Source organism: Miscanthus floridulus, chromosome 15 (assembly GCF_019320115.1).
Source record: "Miscanthus floridulus cultivar M001 chromosome 15, ASM1932011v1, whole genome shotgun sequence".
NCBI lineage: Eukaryota > Viridiplantae > Streptophyta > Magnoliopsida > Poales > Poaceae > Miscanthus > Miscanthus floridulus.
The window spans coordinates 16140876-16163193 of NC_089594.1; the positions used below are offsets into that span (position 1 = coordinate 16140876).

The 22318-nt window shown below is 44.0% G+C and overlaps 2 protein-coding genes and 1 long non-coding RNA gene across 3 annotated transcripts; all 3 read right to left on the bottom strand.

Moving 5' to 3' along the window:
* Positions 1–737: 737 nt before the first annotated feature.
* Positions 738–3469, bottom strand: LOC136508922 (uncharacterized). The gene is made up of 3 exons (XR_010772145.1): positions 3212–3469; positions 3029–3108; positions 738–1129 (listed from the first exon to the last, which is right to left on the bottom strand). It is a non-coding gene; the product is annotated as an uncharacterized lncRNA (long non-coding RNA).
* A 67-nt stretch (positions 3470–3536) lies between these two features.
* Positions 3537–6570, bottom strand: LOC136507081 (disease resistance protein RGA5-like). Its single transcript, XM_066501920.1, has 3 exons — positions 6440–6570; positions 6009–6326; positions 3537–5586 (listed from the first exon to the last, which is right to left on the bottom strand). Exons 1-3 carry the CDS (start codon positions 6568–6570, stop codon positions 3537–3539), a joined length of 2499 nt encoding a protein of 832 aa, XP_066358017.1.
* A 5854-nt stretch (positions 6571–12424) lies between these two features.
* LOC136509370 (protein ALP1-like) lies at positions 12425–13753 on the bottom strand. The gene has a single exon (XM_066504188.1). It carries the CDS (start codon positions 13751–13753, stop codon positions 12425–12427), a length of 1329 nt encoding a protein of 442 aa, XP_066360285.1.
* Positions 13754–22318: the final 8565 nt, after the last annotated feature.

Consider the following 22318-nt stretch of genomic DNA (forward strand, 5'->3'; position numbering starts at 1 on the left):
TATAAAGCAATGAGTATGTTGATTTTTGAGCTAAATACATAGCTAAGCACACGTGAATGTTGTATGCAAAGATGGAAAATATGAATAAGGGGGTGAAAAAGTATATAATATAATTAGTAACTAAAGTCAATCATAAGCGGATAAATATTCGAAGTGATATTCAAGTATGCTATTAGAATGCAGACACGTGAAAGACTATTAATTGAACACACGTCAAACACACATGGATGTGTGATGCAAATAAGAAACCATGAACAATGATCGAAAAGTAGAATATGAACAAATGAGAGATATTTTCAATTAAATATATGTGAACACATACTGAGGTGCGATGCAAAGTGGACAACTATAAACCATATGCAAAGCAATCAGGGGCGTATCCAGGCCCTGGGCTATGGGGGCGGCAGCCCAAGGCGGAGCCCAAATTTCCTACAAGCAGGTCTTATGCAGCCAATAGAAATCCCTTACGTTCAGCCCAACATAACCCCTCCCGCAGCCAGCCCAAGCAACCCTTTACTAATTAGCCCTCGCCGGATGGTGTTTCTAGATCCGCCCCTGAAAGCAATTGGTAACTAAAATCTATCACAACCAGATATTGATAAGAAAATACCTAGATGAGTATTGTGCTACAATATGAACAATATAGAGACAACAAAGACAAGCTATAACAACAGCTTGCACCAAAAACCCACACATTGGCATTGAGAATACAGGGTTCAGATCACACATACATGATGATCACTTTATTCAAGAAATTAGAGTTCAAACGTTCTCATGATTATTTTCAAGGAAAATATATCAACCTTGTTTTTCAAGCAAATACACAACTCATCTCAGAAAAAAATGGAAAAGAATAGTTCACATACAAACTCTCATGGTTGTTTTCAAGGAAATACATGGCCCATGTCATAAAAAAAATACACTTCACATAAAATCTACAAGATCACTTTCGAGGAAATATATAAACCTTCTTATAAAAATAGAGACAAATATTGTTCACACTTGTGGTTCATCTGCCTCTTCAATGTGATTTTAGAGTAAGAAGCACAAATATGACAAGCTCTGCGAACGCTTGTAATCATCTTGCTGAATGGGACCACTCTTCAGTGCTTAAACAACTCACATTTACCTGAAATATTGATTTGCATATATAGTAAATAAGTTGAAATGCAAATGATGGAGCAACCATGTAAAGGAAAATGTAACCGCAGAATTTCTTCAAGCAGAGCATAATGAGATAAGGTGGTTTTGCCAAGGAATACACCTAATCCAAAACAATTCAATCTAGAAAAAGCACTATTACAAGATTAAAACATGAACTACCATCCAGGTACATGATATATTGGTTTCCCTCGATGATTTGATTAGTTCATTTAACTTAAAATCATCTTAGGACATATCAAACCAATTAACCTGTTAAAATTTATTCTCCAGATATTAGCACACTTTTTATCAGGGCTGCCATAAGGATATCAGTTTGATTAGCATATGTGGTGCGTTTCAGTTGGTTAGCTATTCTTTTTTTTTATCTGCGAATCAACTTTTAATTTGTACCAAACTTTGATGTCTACTAACTGAAACAAGAACAACCAAATTAGCTTGAAAAAAAATTGGAAACTTTGTTTAATAAAAGAAGGAAACTGAGCGTACATCCAGTAACTGAAAAAAATTGGAAACTTTGTTTAATAAAAAAAACTGTTGGTGATTATGTTCTAGCTAGAATGCTGGTGCCGAAAATTTTCTTTCGAGAACTTGCTGAGAACGTTTTTCATTAAGGAGAATCAAGAATACAATAAACACAAGCAAAAAAAAAAGAAGACAACAAGTAACCTGAACCACCCCCAACCCACAAGGATGATCAACGGCAAACAAGCGCCTAGAGGCCCTTGTACCCTGCCATCATCCATGAGCTAATAGCATCATCTAGGATGATTGGTGCCAGAGCAACCGGCTACCATCATCTACAATGGCAGTGCCTAAAATTACAAATCTATTTTCCTAAGAGCATAAAAGAAGGGGATAATTAAGAGATGCACATACTCATGCTTTCACAAAATATAAACGTATTAGGACAGGAAAATACAAACTGTTGGGACACAAACATATGAGCCGTGGAGGCTGAGTACCCATCCTACCAGAAAAGACTAATGTTGTCAATCATATGAGAAATAATCTGTAGGGATTATGCAGGAAGCCTTCGCCCGCGCCCCCTAGACAGGCGAAGGCTCAAGGACGACGGCGAAGGCCCCGATTGGCGTAGGCTCGATGCAGGGCAAAGGCAAATGCCATCATGGCAGAGGCGGACAGGCGGACCCAGGAGGCGGCAGGAATCAATGAGGGCCTCCGCCGACTAAAAGAGGATCTCCCATGGCGTATGGATCCTAAATGGCAAATGGGCCTCCAATGGGTGCGGGATAAGGCCCATAGAGCAAGGCGGTTGGTGAAGGAGGAGACCCGAGATGCCCTCGGAGGTTGGCTTATGTACGGGAATATCCCAAGAATATGCTCGTGCTGCCTAAAGGCACGATTGTAAATGAACCTCATCATGCACAGTGGCCTATAAAAGGGGGGAGTGAACCCTATGTAAAAAGGGAGGTTGTTAAATGCTATTTATGAAACCCTAATTGTGTTTGAGCCCACCTGAGTTCTCATCCTTGCATTGAGCCTTCGCCCAAGCGGAGACTCTATCTCTACTCACTCTGTTGGGATCCATTATCCCAACACAAACCGACCACTCACTGTATAAGATCATTGTTGGATACCCATTTTTCTCTGGCATTGGGATTGTCTATGCAACATTATGTAATCACTCAATTTAGTATTCGGAACCAAGTACCTTCAATTTGCACATTCAGAGTTCCAACACACAGAAAACATGTGTGAGCATGCACATGTAAACAACCAACTGAGCATGCACATGTAAAAACACATCCACATACTAACACGTATACATGACAGTGAATCATGATAAACTAGATAGAGCAATAAAATTTGGAGCAATAAAACACATCCACGTACTGACACTTACCTGCTGGGTTGGAAGGACTGGAGAAACAAGAGTTATCAATTACTGAGCTGGAGTTTGCAAAGCAAATGATCGTCGTCCAGCTGGAGTTTGGGAAGGAAAAATAAGCGCCGATGGTAAGTTATATAGTCAAAGCTAAGGTTTCCATTGATAACTACTGAAAAAAAATTCAATCCAGGCTGCTACCTCTGTGTCAGGATGGTCAGATGAGGAGACCATTTCGTCGGTGTTTGTTCTGATCAGTTGGATAGTCGGATGGTTACGGTGAACCTCGGCTACATGCCTAAAAGCTGCTTCCACTTTCTCCACCTCACACAGGCTGGCACCCGCACACTCGATGGAAATAACGGCTTTCTGAAGAAGTCGGTACCACTGCAGGAGGCTGATGAACCAAGCATCAGGCTCATCCTTCAACTGGAGCACATGGTAACGTTGTTGAATGTGTTGCTGAAGCTGAGAATTGCAAGGAGCCGAATGCAGTAAACAGGTCAATAAATAGTACCCACGCAAATTAAACGTATTTTTTTAATAGATAGGTACTCACCAGAACCACCCTGTGTTCGTCAGATACCATATTTTGTTGATATGCTCGATCCACTTGTATGGTTGGACGGTTGGGACGATTTTCCACCACACGCGTGACCATGGCCTCCACCTCCTGCACTTCCGCGGCAGTAGCACCCGAGAAGTTGACTTCGACGTTGACTTCCTCAAGTGAAAGGAGGTTATCCAGGCCCAAGTCAAGATCTTCGATTTCATCCTTTGTTGGGAACTGCTCCAACGGCACATCCTTTACTACCCAACTGTAATACCCTGCATGAACGCTAAACCGCAGCTCTTCGAGCCTTGGCATGGCGCCCAAAGGAAACTTGAGCGCTGTATCCACATCACAGAACCTCAGATTCCTGAAGCCGTCCTTACCAACAGTATACCCTGGAGGCCAGCTGGAACCACGTAGCTCGAGGTAGGTCAGCTCTGGCAATCTCGCCAGGTTATCTAGGTCCTGTTTTTCAACAGTATACACATTCACAGATAAGGAGCAGAGGCAGGGCAGGCTGGAGCGATTGATCCACCGAGGCAGCCGTGACAAAATGATGCAGAGTATAAGCAGTTGACGGAGCTGCCTAGGTGTCTCCCAGTCTTCCCACGCATTGGCTCCCTGTTGCGGTGATCCTGTAGAAGGAAGCACTAGTTCTCGGAGTTCCTGCAGATTGCAAAGAGATTGCACCAATGCTTTTTGCAAGTTTTCATCTAGTTCCTCGGAAAAGGTGATAGTGGCCACCCTCAGCCTCGTCAGCTTCCCAAGCGCTACCACCAGGTCCTCAGTGGCATTCCGACCAACTACGCTGTCTAGCCGTAGGTCCTCAAGGGATGTTAGGCTCCCCATCCTGTCAGCTGGCAGCCTTCTAAACCCAACAGCTACCAGGCACATCAGCTGTGTAAGCAAACAAACAGCCGGTGGCAGCTCGTCTAGCCCTGTTTTCTTTAAGTACAGTGTCTGGAGAGACTTCAGATGCCCAATTTCCTTAGGAAGCTCATCAACAGGTGTGTCAGATATCTCTAAGTACTTGAGATGCAACAACTTCCCTATATGCTTTAGGCTATTCGGGACGTAGCAGTTTTCTATATTTAGCACACGGCAAACTCTGAAGCTATGAAGTGGGGCCATAACCTCAATCTCACTATCAAAAATGTTAAGTGACCTCATCACCTCTGGCATGTCCATGGTGTCTTCACGGATGCGTTGCACATGGTGATTTTTTACAGCCAGCCGGCGTACCTTGCTGTCCGAACGAGGCATGCTGGTATTCTTCTCTCTCCTTAAACTGTCTGGAGATGCATGTTGCTCCATGCTTCCCAAAAACGTAACAAAGTTTTCATCTCTCGACAACTTGCTGATGAGATCAAACACAATATCATGAATACGGAACCATTGTGTGAACCGATCATATCTGTCTTTCATCATTTGGATCATGCTTCTATTGACAAGCTCGTTGAAGTATCTTTCTCCAGCCTCAAATAGGCTGCCGTCCTCTTTCTCAAGATGGACAAAACCTTCACCTATCCACATCCAAATGACACTCTTTTTACCAAGGATATTATCTTCCGGAAATATGCTTAGGTGCAGTAGACATGGTTTTAAATAAGAAGGTAGATCATAGTAGCTATATGAGAGTATCTTCGTTGTATTGTCTCCATTCACAAAACCAATTGAGTCATAAACCTTTGACCAGTCATCATATGGTCTTTCAACCAATAAACTAGCTATTGCAATGATAGCCAATGGTATGCCGCCACACTTATCTATGATTTTACTAGACAATTCATCTGATACACCATCAACACTTTCTCCTTTATGGCTCTGTATTCTTTTGTAGAATAATTTCTTAGAGTTTCCATGAGAAAGAGGTTTCAGTCTGTAAACCTCTCCTGCTTTTGTGGCAACCTCAAAATTACGAGTAGTCATGATAATTCTACTTCCACAATTATTGTCCTTCAAGGCATATCTGATCGCTTTCCATGATTCAACATCCCATATGTCATCAACAACAATGAAGTACCTATAATTGACACAACAATGTAGAGTTATGAATAATTTGGCAAATCTGTATAGTCTATCCAAATAAACCTAGACGCACGATAACATCTACATGATTCTAACAAGTAAACATTGCAACCCACTCCATGGGAGAGGAATATTTGTTAACCAATTTAATCTGTGCTACAACATAAAAATCCAATCTATATAAATTTGGAAATTCCATAGATTTTTCTAGATGTTTGGCCAAAACTGAAACTTTTCATAACTGAAATTCGATTAACATTTCGTCAAAATTGAAATTTTTCCTAACTGATTTCACCGAATGAACCAAATGCCCATGCTTAGGGCTTGGTATAAAATAGGAATGTATACACTGCTCACACTCTACTAGTAAATAAAAAACATTGAACTAAAACCGGACGGAGAATGCCATGGACATACCTCTTATCCGTTAAGAATTCATGCAGTTCGTTTCCAAATTGCTCTATATCCCATCTGGCCATGTCGACTTGCTTATACTTCTTATCGAATTCCACTAATATCTTCTCAAATGTCCTAGTCAGATTAGGAGTGCTACCAACACAAATAAAAGCAGAACAACCGAATTGTTTCTTAAGCATATCAAGCACCGTTATGGCTAGCGTAGTCTTACCCAATCCTCCAAACCCGACTATAGACACTACCTTTAGGTCCTGATCAGAAGCATGAGCATGAGCATCATCTTTGGTCCCTATAGATAGCATCCTGATGACTCTGTCCCTTGACCCTTAAACGACTTTATTTACCGATACGGAGGGAGTACTTCCCCCGCGCCTGCCTTCCATTTCCTCGTGAGGGAGTTTGGACTCGCACGCTCCTGCCTCTTCCGATACGTTCCGCGTGAGCACGTGTGCCGGGGCCGTTCCCCGCTAGCTGCTGCCCGCATGAGGGAGTCCGCCGCCTCTCTGATGGACGCGGCCACCGCGACGGCTGGCGAGGCGGCACCACCACCATATGAACGCATGGCCGCCACACCTCCCATCCTCTGCGGCGACGAAAAGCATATACGGTGGACGTTTGGGAGAGTCCACGATGATTCCGCTCCACGGCAGGCTCTCAGAAAAGACGAAAACACCTGCTATGTTAGGAAACTGGAAAGGAAAAATAAGTAAGTTCTAATTAATGACTATTTTTCATTACTTTGTGGTAATTTTTCTTGGCCGATGGCTGCGTTTTGCAGTAACAAAATGCGCAAACATGTGCTTTCAGACAAAGTTCATAGCAAAACCATTGTTTTATACAAGATTCAGCACAGAGCATTAGATTTATTTAGAGCAGAGACAAATCAGAGCAGGCTGCTGTACACAACGTATTCTAGGAGTTCCTGAGTTTCTCAAGAGTACATCCGCCTAAGACATCCATAAATAAACTCCATTAATTTTTCGAATGCTATATACATCAGCCTTCAACCAATCATGTACATCTCCGCCGACCAGCTCTCAGCATCTCGCTCGCATGTTAATAAGCTCGACAAGCCTTCTCGACAAGCCATATTACAATCAATTAGAAAATGCTCTGTTCCTGGCCTGTTCCACGCCTAGAGCCTGTAATGTTTTTTTTTTGTTTGGCCCAAACCAAGCAAAGCCTAATATCTGACAGGGATTTTTGGGGAGCATGGTCACACTGTGATCCAATGGGGGATTTTTGGGGAGCGATGATGATAGTCCCCCATTTGATTTCCCTTGCGAGAAGGAACACCACAGTACAGTATCCACACTAGCACTAGCACTAGCACAGACACAGACACAGACACAGACACAGACACAGACACAGTGCTCTGGCTCGGTTTCACCCTCGTCTCAATATCTGACAGGGATGGTCCATGTTGCATATATTGCATCCTCTTCCTCTACCATGTGCTGCTTTTTGGCAAGTGCTAGTCCATACATAATTGGTGGTGAACATTTTCAGAATCTCACTCAGGCTGTTGTCTGACCTTCTCCGTCTCCAACAAGCAAGAAAAACACTACTAGTGAAATTCTCGTCTCCACCTCGGATTTTCTAAACACAAGGCTGCTTTTGCCAAAAAAAAAATCATATACAGACCTTGTTGTGACATGCATTCCTATGTTAGCTCCTGAAACATATGAAACAACCAGATGAGACACTTGCAACAGAAGTATGAAACACCCGAAACATTTGAAACATATGCTTGCAACATGCATGTATATGCAACGTCCAGATGAAAACACTTGCAACATACGTCTGATACAGATGAAACATTTAGAACATACATTTGAAACGTACGTGTATAGTCACTGCAACATGTGCAACACTCGGATCTACTTTTGCAACATCCTAATCTACTTTTGCAACGTCGATAAAAAACACTTGCAACGTGCCTCTGAAATATCTGGAACACTTGAAATATACGTTTGCAAAATGCTCTTTCAACGCAAACATCTTCTTGTTGCTTCGGCGAATGGAGGCTCATCAGCGTGTGGAGGTCACTGGTGTGCTCACCGGCAACGCGGAGCTGTAGGCGGCGGCGCACAGAGGGCAGGTGGGTGGCGCGTGCAGGTCACTGGTGTGCTTGCCGGCGGCGCGGAGCTCACCGGCAACGCAGAGCTGGGCGGCGGCGCACAAAGAGCGGGGTGGGGGCGGCACGGGCGATGGTGGCACAGAGGGCGTTTCTGATTCTGAAAACTTCTAAGGATTTCAAAACCCGTTGGAAAAAATCTAATAATGATACAAATCTGTCTTGAGTTATCCACTGAAAAAAGAAAACAAGCTTCCGTGATCAATGTTCTTTTGTTTATTTTGTTGTGCAATGTTTGGGACTAGCTGTAGTCTAAGAACGAATACTGTTGAAGCAATGATTTGCCTTCAAGAACGTCCTGAGAAGCTAGCTTGTTCTTCAAGTGGTAGCACCGCGCGCATCTTAGTACTGTGGTCTGAAATTTGAGCTACATACATACTTTCTTTTGTTGCCGAAATTAAAGTGTTCGTTGCTCTTCCCTCCGTCTTTGTGGACCGTCCAGTACCATTTATTTTCCTTGTTCTTGTGTTGAAACTTGCTGGTCTTCGATTACCCATCACTGATGTCTTAGCTGCTTGCTTCCATTCCATATATTAAAAAAATGTTTGCAAAAATAACATTATATCTTCATCTTCCCTCTTTTTTTTGTGAAGCTGAGTTTAATTAGTCTATGGGCTAAATACATGTTCTTACAAGTTTACAAATTTTCGACAATTGTGGATCTTGGGAATGATCGTATGAGAGATTGTTGACAAGTGGTTTTCGATAATTCTGAGGAGGCTCCAGTTCCGGCCACGCGCAGCCAGGTACGTGGGCCATGTTAACTGAGGGCCCAACAAGAAACACCGCATCTGCTCGTCATAATTAAGCCCAAAACGAGTTGGAAAATTAGACACGCATCGGCCTCGGCCCATCCATCTTGTGCAGGCATGGGATTGTAATTAAGCCCCAAAATAGGTTGTGGCAGAGTTGTGCCCGCATAGGCCGAAGAGAACATAACAGAAAATTGCTTGGACCTGGAGAACCTAACCTTGCCTTCTTCAGGGAAGCTGTCCGTTCCTGCCAAAAGCAACCAGCATTTTTCTCACATTCAGCCAAAGGGTTGCACCAAACTACTCAACTAACCCGGGGCTAATCCACGCTGTAGACTGCACGGACTCCCCGTGGCATCGTTCGTGTTGGTTTTTATTTTTCTCCTGCTGCTGGTGCCTGCTGTTTGGTTAGCCAAAACCAGCCGACCTACATGTAGATGCAGGGACTGTGTCGCAACGCATCGTTCGTTTGCAAGCAGTGCGAATGGAAGCACGCACTCCCTCCATCATCATCAACCAGTTCACCATCGTCATCATCGTCCCTGATTGAGATGAGACCCTGATGATCCCATTAAGTGACACAGGCAAATCCTGAATGTCACGTGTCCAAAAGAATCCTGAATCACAGCCAACCACCCAAACATACGATTTTCCATTATGTTTCAATATTCAATAACGACAGGTCACTATATATTCTGAATTGCATAATTAATAAAACTAGAACAAATACAGCAATGGTCTTTCATTTTGGGATTGCGTAATTTTTTTTGGCGATTATACAAAAAAGATCACAAAAAGCAAGTATTGCCACCCTCAATATTAATTCTCGCAAACTCACGTTAAAAAAATATAAATCATATAAATTCTCAAAAAATAAAAAACAACTCATTATCAAGAGTATTTGGTATACCATAATCGTCATTTTTTTAATAGACAATAAGTCTATTCTGTTTTTCAAAAGAAAAAAAAAGCTACTCATCTCGGCCATTTTAAAATTACTCTAAAAGTAATATAATCCACTCTACATCTTAAACTAAATAACCACCACTGCCATTATGTAAAATAACTTAATAACCCCTTAGTTCTCATCTAAATTACTCATATATGCCAATACGAAAAGTAATACAAACTCACTAAAATTTGCATCTAAATTTTCCACCTCCACCCATATATGTATATATATGTACAAAGCAATAAGTATGTTGATTTTTAAGCCAAATACATAGCAAAAGCTAAGATTTGAACTGAACACTTGTCGAGCACATGTCAATGTTCTATGCAAAGATGGAAAATACGACTAACAGAGTGAAAAAGTACATAATATAATTAGTAACTAAATTCAATTATAAGCGGATAAATATAGGAAGTGTCGGAACAAGTATGCTGTTAGAATGCGCTGACACATGAAAGACTATTAATAGAACACACGCCAAACGACATGGATGTTTGATGCAAATATGAAACCATGAACAATGATTGAAAAGTAGAATATGAACAAATAAGAGATATTTTCAATTAAACATATGTGAACACATATTGAGGTGCGATGCAAAGTGGACAACGATAAACCATATGCAAAGCAATTGGTAACTAAAATCTACCACGACCGGATGTTGATAAGAAAATACCTACATGAGTATTGTGCTACAATATGAACAATATAGAGACAACAAAGACAAGCTACAACAACAGCTAGCTTGCACCAAAAACCCACACGTTGGCATTGAGAATACAGGGTTCAGATCATATATACATGATGATCACTTTATTTAAGAAATTAGAGTTCAAATGTTCTCATGATTATTTTCAAGGAAATTATATCATCCTTGTCTTTCAAGCTAATACACAACTCATCTCAGAAAAAAATGAAGAAATATAGTTCACATACAAACTCTCATGGTTGTTTCCAAGGAAATACATGACCCATGTCATTAAAAATACACTTCACATAAAATCTATCAAGATCACTTTCGAGGAAATATATAAACCTTCTTATAAAAATAGAGACAAATATTGTTCACATATAAACTGCATCACTAGTGGTTCATCTGCCTTTTCAATGTGATTTTAGACTAAGAACCACAAATCTAACAAGCTCTGCGAATGCTTGTAATCATCTTGTTGAATGGGACTTGTCTCTTCAGTGCTTAAACAACTCACATTTACCTGAAATATTGATTTTCATATATAGTAAATAAGTTGAAATGCAAAGGATGGATCAATCATGTAAAGGAAAATGTAATCACATAATTTCTTCAAGCAGATAATCAGATAAGGTGGCTTTGCCAAAGGAACACGCCTAATCCAAAAACAATTCAATTTAGCAAAAGCACTATCACAATACTAAAACATGAACTGCCATCAAGGCGTGTGTATACACATTTTTATCTGGCATTGGGATTGTCTATACACATAATTGCTGGATACCCATTTGTCTTTGGCATTGGGATGGTCTATGCAGCATTATATGTAATCACTCAGTCTTTGGCATTATTCAGCCGAGTGCAATTTGGCCTTTGCCGAGTGCCTCAGGCACTCGGCAAAGAACCTGAATCCAGCAGTGGTAGGCGCCGGAGCTGCATAGGTGGCTCCCAGTCTTTCCACACAGTGGCACCCTGCTGTAATCCTGAAGAAGAAAGCACTAGTTCCTGGAGTTCCCGCAGACTGCACAGAGATCGCACCAATGCTTTTTGCATGCTCTCCTCTAGTTCCTCAGAAAAGGTGATGCTGACCACCCTCAGCTTTGTCAGCTTGCCAAGCTCTACCACTAGGCCCTCGGCGGCACTCCGGCCAACTATGCTCTCTAACAGTAGGTCCTCCAGGGACGTTAGAGCACCCGTAGTGTAACGACTCAGGGGTGTGCCTAAAATGGGCCCCACTGCTGAAATGACTCGCTGTGGTGTTGAGCCCATAGTGTATCGACCCAACCTGAGACTATAGCCGGACCCACGCAAAAAGAAAAAAAAAGCGACGGACATTTCTTCCCGCAATCTCTTCTTCGTCGGTCTTCTTTCCCCTTTCTTTCGCCGCCGCGACTCCTCCGAATCCGTCGATCCGCCCAATCCATACCTCATCTCGCTCATGCGGCGCCCCAGGCCCATCCGCCGGCTGTTGTCTCCCTGGTGCAGCCCTCCCTGCCTCATCTGCTGCCGCCTCGTTACCCCCATGCGGCGCCCGCCTTCCGCTCGTCGTCGCCGCCCGATCTACTCCAGGTTCGCTCATCGCGGGAGCCCTCTCTGCCCATGCGATGTTGGTGTACAACAAGGAGGACGCGGCAGCATGAGCGTCCATGGTGTCGTGCATGGAGGCACATCCTTTGTCGCCTACGGGATCTGCTGCATGGTTTGTCCCTCCCCGTCTAATAATAGAATTTTTTTGATTTAGTCTAATAATAGATTTGGTGTTGTGCGGTAGTACAATTTTCCATTCATTGATTCAGAAAAAAAGAACTTTCCATTCATTTAGGCTTACAGCAACAATAATAAAAAAACTAAAATAGCAAGATACTTGCAAAGCACATCTACAGATTACAGATCCTGAGTTTGCTGACCACCAAATTTTTGCCATATATGTTCCACTAGATCTTCCCATAGACGTTTATGAGTCTCTCTGTCATGAATCATATCATTGATCTCCAGCATTCTGGTAAATCCATGAATTGGTCCGTGGTCAAGTCCTTGAATTGGTCTCGTAGCTCGACCTTCTTCATATGTAGTGTCTAGATGCAACTGATACGAGTCCCTCTCATCCTCAACTATCATATTATGTAGAATAATACAAGCCATCATAATATCTTCTAGCTCCTGCGTATCCCATAGACGTGCTGGATGACGTATAATGGCCCATCTTTTCTGTAGAATCCCAAAAGCACACTCGACATCTTTTCTTGCGGCCTCTTGATGCTGAGCAAAGAGTCTGTCCTTGTCAGTAAGAGGTAAAGTAATTGTTTTTACAAATGTTGCCCAGTCAGGATAAATTCCATCAGCCAAGTAGTAACCCATATTGTACTCTGAACCATTTATTGTAAATTTAACTTCCGGGGCTCTCCCTTGTAGCACTTGTGTGAACAATGGCGATTGGTTCAACACATTTAGATCATTGTTGGATCCAGGTGTGCCAAAAAAGGCATGCCAAATCCAGCGGTCATAGGAAGCAACAGCTTCGAGCATGATAGTGGGTACCTTGTAGTCACCACGGGTAAACTGCCCCTTCCATGCAACTGGGCAGTTTCCCCATCGCCAATGCATGCAATCTAGACTTCCCAACATCCCTGGAAACCCTCGTGCCTCTCCAACTTGGAGTATCCGTTGGATATCCTCATCATTAGGTCTTCTAAGATATTTCTCCCCATATATTTGTCTAATACCTTGAACAAACTTTATTAGGCACTCTAAAGTTGTGGTTTCAGCAATTCCAAATGATTCATCCATAAGGTCTGCTGGTGATCCATATGCTAACATTCGGAGGGCAGCCATGCATTTCTGCAATGGTGAAAGACCCACCTTACCGAATGCATCTCTCCTTAACTGAAAATACGGGGACCAATTTTCTAATGCTTCAACAATTTGCAAAAATAAGTGCTTTCTCATCCGAAACCTTCTACGAAATTGGGTTTCAGTGTACAAAGGATTCTCACAAAAGTAATCAGCAACTAATTTTGCATGGCCAGCTTCATGATCCCTATTAATGTACCTTCGTGAGTTGCGGCTGCTACCTGCCCGATCTTCAAGTTTAGCTTCAATCCGAGCTTGCATTTTTGCCTCAACACGAACCACCAGTGGGTCATTGATTTCCTCCAGCATGAGATTTTGGAGGTACTCACTACTGATGGACTGATTTTTAGAGCCTTCGGCCATTTGTTGGTATAGGTCTAGCTTAGTGGATGGAGTAGAAGGAAGTGTAGCATATGTGAATGAAGGAGTGGTGTGTTTATCTTTCAGGTTGTATTTATAGATGGCTTCTCCAGCAGTTGGCTTCTCCAACAGCTACTTTTTCCAACAGCTAGTTTCTCCAACGGCTAGTTCCAACAACTATTTTTTCCAACAGCTAGTTTGTCCAATAGCTAGTTTCTAGAAAAATTAGTTTCTCCAACAGCTAGTTTATGAGTTCCATGTCTCTTAAGGAGAGCACATTGCATAAACAGGTACAACCCAATATTTTGCATGGCCAATTTCATTTAGTACCAAATAATAATATTGCCACATACATTTAGTAGAAAACAAATTCCATACACTAATACATAAATGGTACTGCCACATACAGTAGTACAACACAAATTCCATTGATACACTAATACATAATGGTAGTGGCACATATAGTTACTACAACACAAAATGCATACACTTAATACATAATGGTACTGCCACATATAGTTACTACGACACCTACAGTACACACTAATACATAATGATTTGCTTAGTTGTTGGAAGATGGAAATAGTTCCTTGGCTAGACTTTGTAAGAGTTGTTCATGCAACTTCAGTACTGTTGGACTCATGTTGGAAGTATCCTTATCTAGCTGATCCATGTACTTTTGTATCATTTCATTTCTAGCCTGCTCCTTGGATGCTTCTGCTGTTTTTTCTAGTGCACTTGCTCTCTTCAACATAGCATCGTGAAACAAAACCATGTCTTCATCTGGCTGCGGGCCTAGGGGAGATTGTGGTATGACCTTTCCCTTTCCTTTTCCTCTCATCCTAGCTTTTGCTTTCTTCTGCCCCTCTGGGCGCACTTCTTTGAATGTCTCCGCCTCATCTGTGTCTTGGTTGGAAGATGAAGTGTATGCTCCAAATTCATCTACTTTTGTCCTTTTGTTCTTGTCTGAACAATCTGTACCAGGTATACTTCTATACCATTTGGGTTCTTTCTTCAGAACCTTCCAGACATATTCAAGTGTAAAGGGCTTTTGCTTGTTTTCTCTCTTGAATGTGGCACGTGCTTTGTCCATGAGCATGTCATCAAATTCCCCACTACAATAGGTCATTCAATTATAGACACCATTGAACTTGGTAGCAGCTGCATTAAGTCTTCTCCAATGGCTTTTGAGCTATCCCTTTGACCTTCTTCTTGCACCTTCAGGTTGGCCTAAATTAAACGCTTCTGCTATTTTCTTCCAGTAGACCTCTCCAGTCTGATCTATGCCATGAATTGGATCTACTGAATGCTTAATCCAAAGACTTACAAGGCGTAGGTTCTCAACCTCACTGTAATTAATTCTCACAGCCCTCCTTCCTTCATCCGGGCTGCTGCCGCTTGAATCTTGCTTTTGGTTATCTTGCTCCACCTTTCTTATTTGCGATTGCGGGGTTGCTGAATCTGAGCCATGTGAAGATGCACCAGCAGCAGCACCTACAAACATTCCACCTGTGAAGCCAAAGTGGGGTAGTGGTTGAAAACCTTGATAACTTGGTGAGAACTGGGCATACTGCTGGAGGTTGCTTACACCACCAAAGGGATTCAAGTTGTGCATGACCTGAGTAGGCGAACTATGTTGGGGATAATGGAAATGGTTGAATGGTGGTGGTGGGGTGGGCAACTGAGTCTGGTTGAATGGTGGTTGTGGGATGGGGAACTGATTCTGGTTAAAAGTGTTGGGTGTGAAATTTGGGATGTGCTGGAAGTTTGTGTTATCTGCTCTTGGATTCCTGGGATCAGTGGCGAGCAGCCTACTAAAACTACCCTCTGAGGATTCCATATGAACTAGGAAATATCACTATTGAGTTGTTTTGATTTTGCTTCTCTATTTTTGTGTAGGCCGGTGGGAAGGAGGAGGCAGGAAAAGGTTGCTGGAACAAAGGAGGAGGCCGTTGGGAACAAGGAGGCAGGAAAGGCTTGCAAGGAAGAAAGCAGGCTGCATGTCTCCTTTTGAAGAAGCGGCGTTCTGCTGAAGAAGAAGCATTGTTTTTTTCTTTGAAGGCAACGGTCAAGTGACCGTTGAAATGTGAATGCTCATCACTCCTTGGCAGTTGGAGCCGTTGGTGCTGTGCCATGTGTCAGTGTGATATATTTTTTTATTGCAAAGGGAGCGGGTTCGATGTATTAAACCTGGGTCTCCATCGACACCCTCCCACAGTGTATCGTACTGGGTCCTTTGTTTGCATTAAATGCATAGACCCAGCTTCGACACCCACACCGCGGGTGCTCTTAGGTTACCAATCCTATCAACTGGGAGCCTTTCGAACCCTATACCTACCCGGCACATCAACTGTGCAAGTGAGCACACAGCCGTTGGTAGCTCCTCTAGCCCGATATTGACTAAAAGTAGAATATGAACAAATGAGAGATATTTTCAATTAAACATATGTGAACACATACTGAGGTGCGATGCAAAGTGGACAACTATAAACCATATGCAAAGCAATCAGGGGCGGATCCAGGCCCTGGGCTAGGGGGCCTGCAGCCCGGGGCGGAGCCCAAATTTCCTATAAGCAGGTCTTCTGCAGCCCATAGAAATCCCTTACGTTCAGCCCAACATAGCCCCTCCCGCAGCCAGCCCAAGCAGGCCTTTACTAATTAGCCCTCCCCGGATGGTGTTTCTAGATCTGCCCCTGAAAGCAATTGGTATGGCCGTCACCGTTGTACCGTGTGTTTAGTGTTTGATTAGGGGTGGATCCCTGAAAGCAATTGGTATGGCCGCCACCGTTGTACCGTATGGCCGCCCCTGAAAGCCCCTGAAAGCAATTTTAGTGATCTCCACTTCGCAAAGCACCTACGCTAATCACCTAATGAAACACTAAGCACTATGCAAGTGGAGATCACTAAAATGGTGTATCAACACACTTGGTATGTTTTCTCAGCCCCACACTTCTCAAATGGCCAGTTGGGGGTTGTATTTATAAGCCCCACCGAGAAAGTAACCATTGGGGATGAAATCCCACAAATCTGCTACTGACCGGATGCTGAATCATCCTGACCGGACGCGTCCGGTCGTCCCGACCATTGACACAGCGAAGTACTGATCGGACGCTGGCCAGCGTCCGGTCGCCTGCCACCGGGCGCGTCCGGTCGCAGTTTCGCCGCTCTGGAACCTCTCTGTACTCGATCGGACGCTGCGTTCCTGCGTCCGGTCGGTTGCCGCCAGCGTCCGGTCGCCTGTCTGCCGAGTCACCTAACCAGCATCCGGTCGCTTCTGCCAGCGTCCGGTCCAGCATCCGATCACCTCTGTGAGCTCGTTTCTTCGCGATCTTGCGTACGGCTTGGTTCCTATCTTCGTACTTGGACTTTGCTTGATATCTTGGGTCTTCTCGGATCATCACGTCGCCTTCGTCCAAGTCACATCTTACACCCTATTGAACTATAAAGCAAACACTTGCAAATTCATTAGTCCAATTTGGTTGTGTTGGTCATCAAACACCAAAATCCAAAGTAAATGGGCCAAGGGTCCATTTTCCTTACAGCTACAATATGAACAATATAGAGACAACAAAGACAAGCTATAACAACAGCTTGCACCAAAAACCCACACGTTGGCATTGAGAATACAGGGTTCAGATCACACATACATGACGATCACTTTATTTAAGAAATTAGAGTTCAAACGTTCTCATGATTATTTTCAAGGAAAATATATCATCCTTGTTTTTCAAGCAAATACACAACTCATCTCAGAAAAAATGGAAAAGTATAGTTCACATACAAACTCTCATTGTTGTTTTCAAGGAAATACATGGCCCATGTCATAAAAAATACACTTCACACAAAATCTACAAGATCACTTTCGAGGAAATATATAAACCTTCTTATAAAAATAGAGACAAATATTGTTCACACTTGTGGTTCATCTGCCTCTTCAATGTGATTTTAGAGTAAGAAGCACAAATATGACAAGCTCTGCGAATGCTTGTAATCATCTTGCTGAATGGGACCACTCTTGAGTGCTTAAACAACTCACATTTACCTGAAATATTGATTTGCACATATAGTAAATAAGTTGAAATCCAAATGATGGTGCAACCATGTAAAGGAAAATGTAACCGTAGAATTTCTTCAAGCAGAGCATAATGAGATAAGGTGGTTTTGCCAAGGAATACACCTAATCCAAAACAATTCAATCCAGGTACATACATGATATATTGGTTTCCCTCGATGATTTGATTAGTTCATTTAACTTAAAATCATCTTAGGACATATCAAACCAATTAACCTGTTAAAATTTATTCTCCAGATATTAGCACACTTTTTATCAGGGCTGCCATAAGGAAATCAGTTTGATTAGCATTACGTGGTGCGTTTCAGTTGGTTAGCTATTCTTTTTTTTTTATCTACGAATCAACTTTTAATTTGTACCAAACTTTGATGTCTACTAACTGAAACAAGAACAACCAAATTAGCTTGAAAAAAATTGGAAACTTTGTTTAATAAAAGAAGGAAACTGAGCATACATCCAGTAACCGAAAACTCATAGAATGTCTAAAAAAAGCTGTTGGTGATTATGTTCTAGAATGCTGGTGCCGAAAATTTTCTTCCGAGAACTTGTTGAGAACGTTTTTCATTAAGGAGAATCAAGAATACAATAAACACAAGCAAAAAAAAGAACACAACAAGTAAAATGAACCATCCCAACCCACAAGGATGATCAACGGCAAACAAGCGCCGAGAGGCCCTTGTACCCTGCCATCATCCATGAGCTAATAGCATCATCTAGGATGATTGGTGCCAGAGCAACCGGCTGCCATCATCTACAATGGCGGTGCCTAAAATTACAAATCAATTTTCCTAAGAGCATAAAAGAAGGGGATAATTAAGAGATGCACATACTCATGCTTTCACAAAATATAAACGTATTAGGACAGGAAAATACAAACTGTTGGGACACAAACATATGAGCCGTGGAGGCTGAGTACCCAACCTACCAAAAAAGACTAATGTTGTGAATCATATGGGAAATAGTTTGCAGGGATTATGCAGGAAGCCTTCGCCCACGCCCCATAGACAGGCGAAGGCTCAAGGACGATGGTGAAGGCCCTGAGTGGCGTAGGCTCGATGCAGGGCAAAGGCAAAGGCCATCATGGCGGAGGCAGATAGGAGGACCCAGGAGGCGGCAGGAATCAATGAGGGCCTCCGCCGACTGAAAGGGGATCTCCCATGGTGCATGGATCCTAAATGGCAAATGGGCCTCCAATGGGTGCGGGATAAGGCCCATAGAGCAAGGCAGTTGGTGAAGGAGGTGACCCGAGATGCCCTCAGAGGATTGCTTATGTACAGGAATATCCCAAGAATATGCCCGTACTACCTAAAGGCACGATTATAAATGAACCTCATCATGCACAGTGACCTATAAAAGGGGGAGTGAACCCTATGTAAAAAGGGAGGTTGTTAAATGCTATTTATGAAACCCTAATTGTGTTTGAGCCCACCTGAGTTCTCATCCTTGCATTGAGTCTTCGCCCAGCGGAGACTCTATCTCTACTCACTCTATTGGGATCCATTATCCCAACACAAACCGACCACTCACTGTATAAGATCATTGTTGGATACCCATTTTTCTCTGGCATTGGGATTGTCTATGCAGCATTATCTAATCACTCAATCTAGTATTCGGAACAAGTACCTTCAATTTGCACATTCAGAGTTCCAACACACAGAAAACATGTGTGAGCATGCGCATGTAAACAACCAACTATGCATGCATGTTGTAACACGGCCTCCGCGGGTGGCGAAGGCCTCCGACGGCGAGGTGTCACCAAGGCATCTTCGACCGTCTTAGGGCGGAGATCTGGCACTGACTAAAGGAACTTTCCTAGCTATGCTTGTAGGGCGCTGCACGAGGCTCAGCGAGCTTGTCGCGGATTCTGCCTGGGCCGAGCACGGGCATCTCCGGCCGCTCAGGCGGACGCCGCCTCGCTTCGGCTGATGGGCGTCTCCGGCGATGAAGGCGGAGGCCGCCCTACCCCCGAACTAATCAAATAAACAACCTTGCCTAAGTGTGTGCAGGTACCTAAGCCCAGGCACCCGTGGTCCACGCGAGCGTGCCAGTATGGCCCCTGCGCGGCTAGGCGGAGGCTTACGGATGAGGTCTCCGACCAGACCGGTGGAGACTCGCGTAGGCAGCTGCGCACCCCTGAAGACGGAGGCCAGCGTTGGAAGACCGAGGCACAGTGGGCCGACCGCGTATGGAGGCCCATTACTTGAAGACGGTGTGGTAAGATTGCCCCGCAAACGAGAGACTGGTGGCGGAATATTCCAGGAATGTACTGTAGCAGTTGAGGGGCATTGTAATAAATTATGTCAAGAGGTAGTTGAGTCATATAAATAGGGAACACTTGTAACAGTACGAGGGGTGGTTGGAGAATGAATTAATGAAACCTTAGTTTTGCGTGCCACTTCCCTACACGCCCACCTGACGTGCCGCCTGAGGGCGACGCTTGGTGGACGGAGGCCTCTATCTCCTCCACACTTCTGAGACCCCCAGTCTCAACATTGGCGCCCACCGTGGTTTGGCCAAGGCAAACCAACGATGGTAGGGAAAAGAAAAACCACCACCAGAGCAGCAACGACCACGGGTTAGAGAGGAAGGCCTAGGCGCACCGCTCGTAGCACCTACGCAACCTCGCCTGCGGAGGATGACACCAGAGCAGATGCCCAGGGTCAACCACCGGAACCCCAAGAACCAGAGATTCAATATCCGGAGGCCCAACCAAATTCAGGCACAACACTCGAGCAAGAACTGCCACAGCTGCAAGCACAGTTGCAAAGAGCGCAACAAGAGAGGGACAGAATGGCAGCAACATTCGCAGCTAATCAGCAAGCTACTCAAGCGTCAGCACAAGCAGCAGAAATAAGGCAGCAGTTGGCAGTCCTACATGCTGAGATGCTAAGTATGCAGCATGCAGTACCAGTGTCAACCTCCGCAATCCCAGCCTCCACAGCAACAACTTCGCTAGCGATCAGTCCGACCACGATGCCATCTCAGGTGATGCGAAGGCCTATCGATCTCAAGTCCCCACTCTCTGAAGGCATACAACAGTCGCCATGGCCAACGGCCTACAAGCCAATCACACTACCAAAGTTCAACGGAAAGACAGACCCCCATCAATTCATTATGAGTTACGAGGCAGCAGTAGCCTCCACCGGCGGAGACGACGCCGTCTTGGCAAAGTCATTTGTCATTGCAGCCGAAGACGACGCATTGGCTTGGTATTCTATGCTCAAACCAAGCACAGTCTATTCTTGGGAAAACCTCCGGGACAAGATATTAGCAAATTTCAAGGGGCTAACAACACAGTCGCTGACTTCCACAGATCTATTCTAGTGCAAGCAAATGCAGGGAGAGACACTACACGACTACTTCCGGAAATTCGTGCAACTAAAGGCGAAGGCACCAGACGTCCCAGACGAGATCGCCATCGAAGCAACGATCAAAGGCCTCCGAATCGGGCCATTCGCAGCACACCTAGCAAGAAAGAAACCAACTTCCATACAGCAGTTGTATGACGAGTTCGAGAAATACTGCAGATCAGACAATGACCTCCAAAAAACGGCTGGAGGAGCAGGGTCAAAACAGACAGCAAAACAGCAGCAAAAACTCCCAGAAAACCTATAATAACCAGAATGCATCAAATCAGAAAACAGGCCAGGGGCAAGTGCTCAACATCGAGGGTCAACCTCACCCCGGGCAAGGGCAACTGGAAGCGCCAGCACGGCCGGAGACCCAGACCAGGAACCAAGGTCGGCAAGGTTACCAAGGCAAAAACTGGAACAAAAACCACAGCTAGAAACAACGCAGGCCATATTGCGTTTTTCACGGCAAAAATGCAGGGCACAGCACCAAAGATTGTCCGGAGACAAAAGAGACACATGAAAGGATGAAGAACAAGCAGACTGCCCAACCTCCGACACAGCAAAGTGCAAGAGAGGTCAACACCACCTATACAACTGTCCACCAGCAGTACTGCCCAATGTACCCAACGCTAAACGCAACCCAAATACATCCCTCCACACTAGCCTCTGCCTATTACCCAAACTTCCTACCAGCATGGCGGTCAGCGCCTTCGCAGCAGCCTCCGGCGGGTAACTACAGTTCAGAGGCAAGCCTGACCTACATAAACCCAAAACCTCCCCATATAACCTATCTCAAAACAAACCCACCGGCACAAAACCAAATCAGGTTCGAGCCTCCGCCGCAACAGCACCACATGCAGCAACTGCCTCCACTGCCACCTCACAACAAACCACCAGCACCAAAAAATGAGCCAAACCTGGAAAACCAAGTCAACCCCCATGGACCGCTACCAACAATAGGCATGATACTACCAATCGCCGGAGGATCAGCAATGGAGTTTCAAACGAAAAAGCAGAAAAAGGATAACCTCCGCCTGGTACACAACGTAGCAGTCCAAGGCCTAGGAAAATACACAGACTGGTCCAGAGTCTCAATCACCTTCATAGAAGATCTCCGGCTAGAAAGCTACCCTCACATAGATG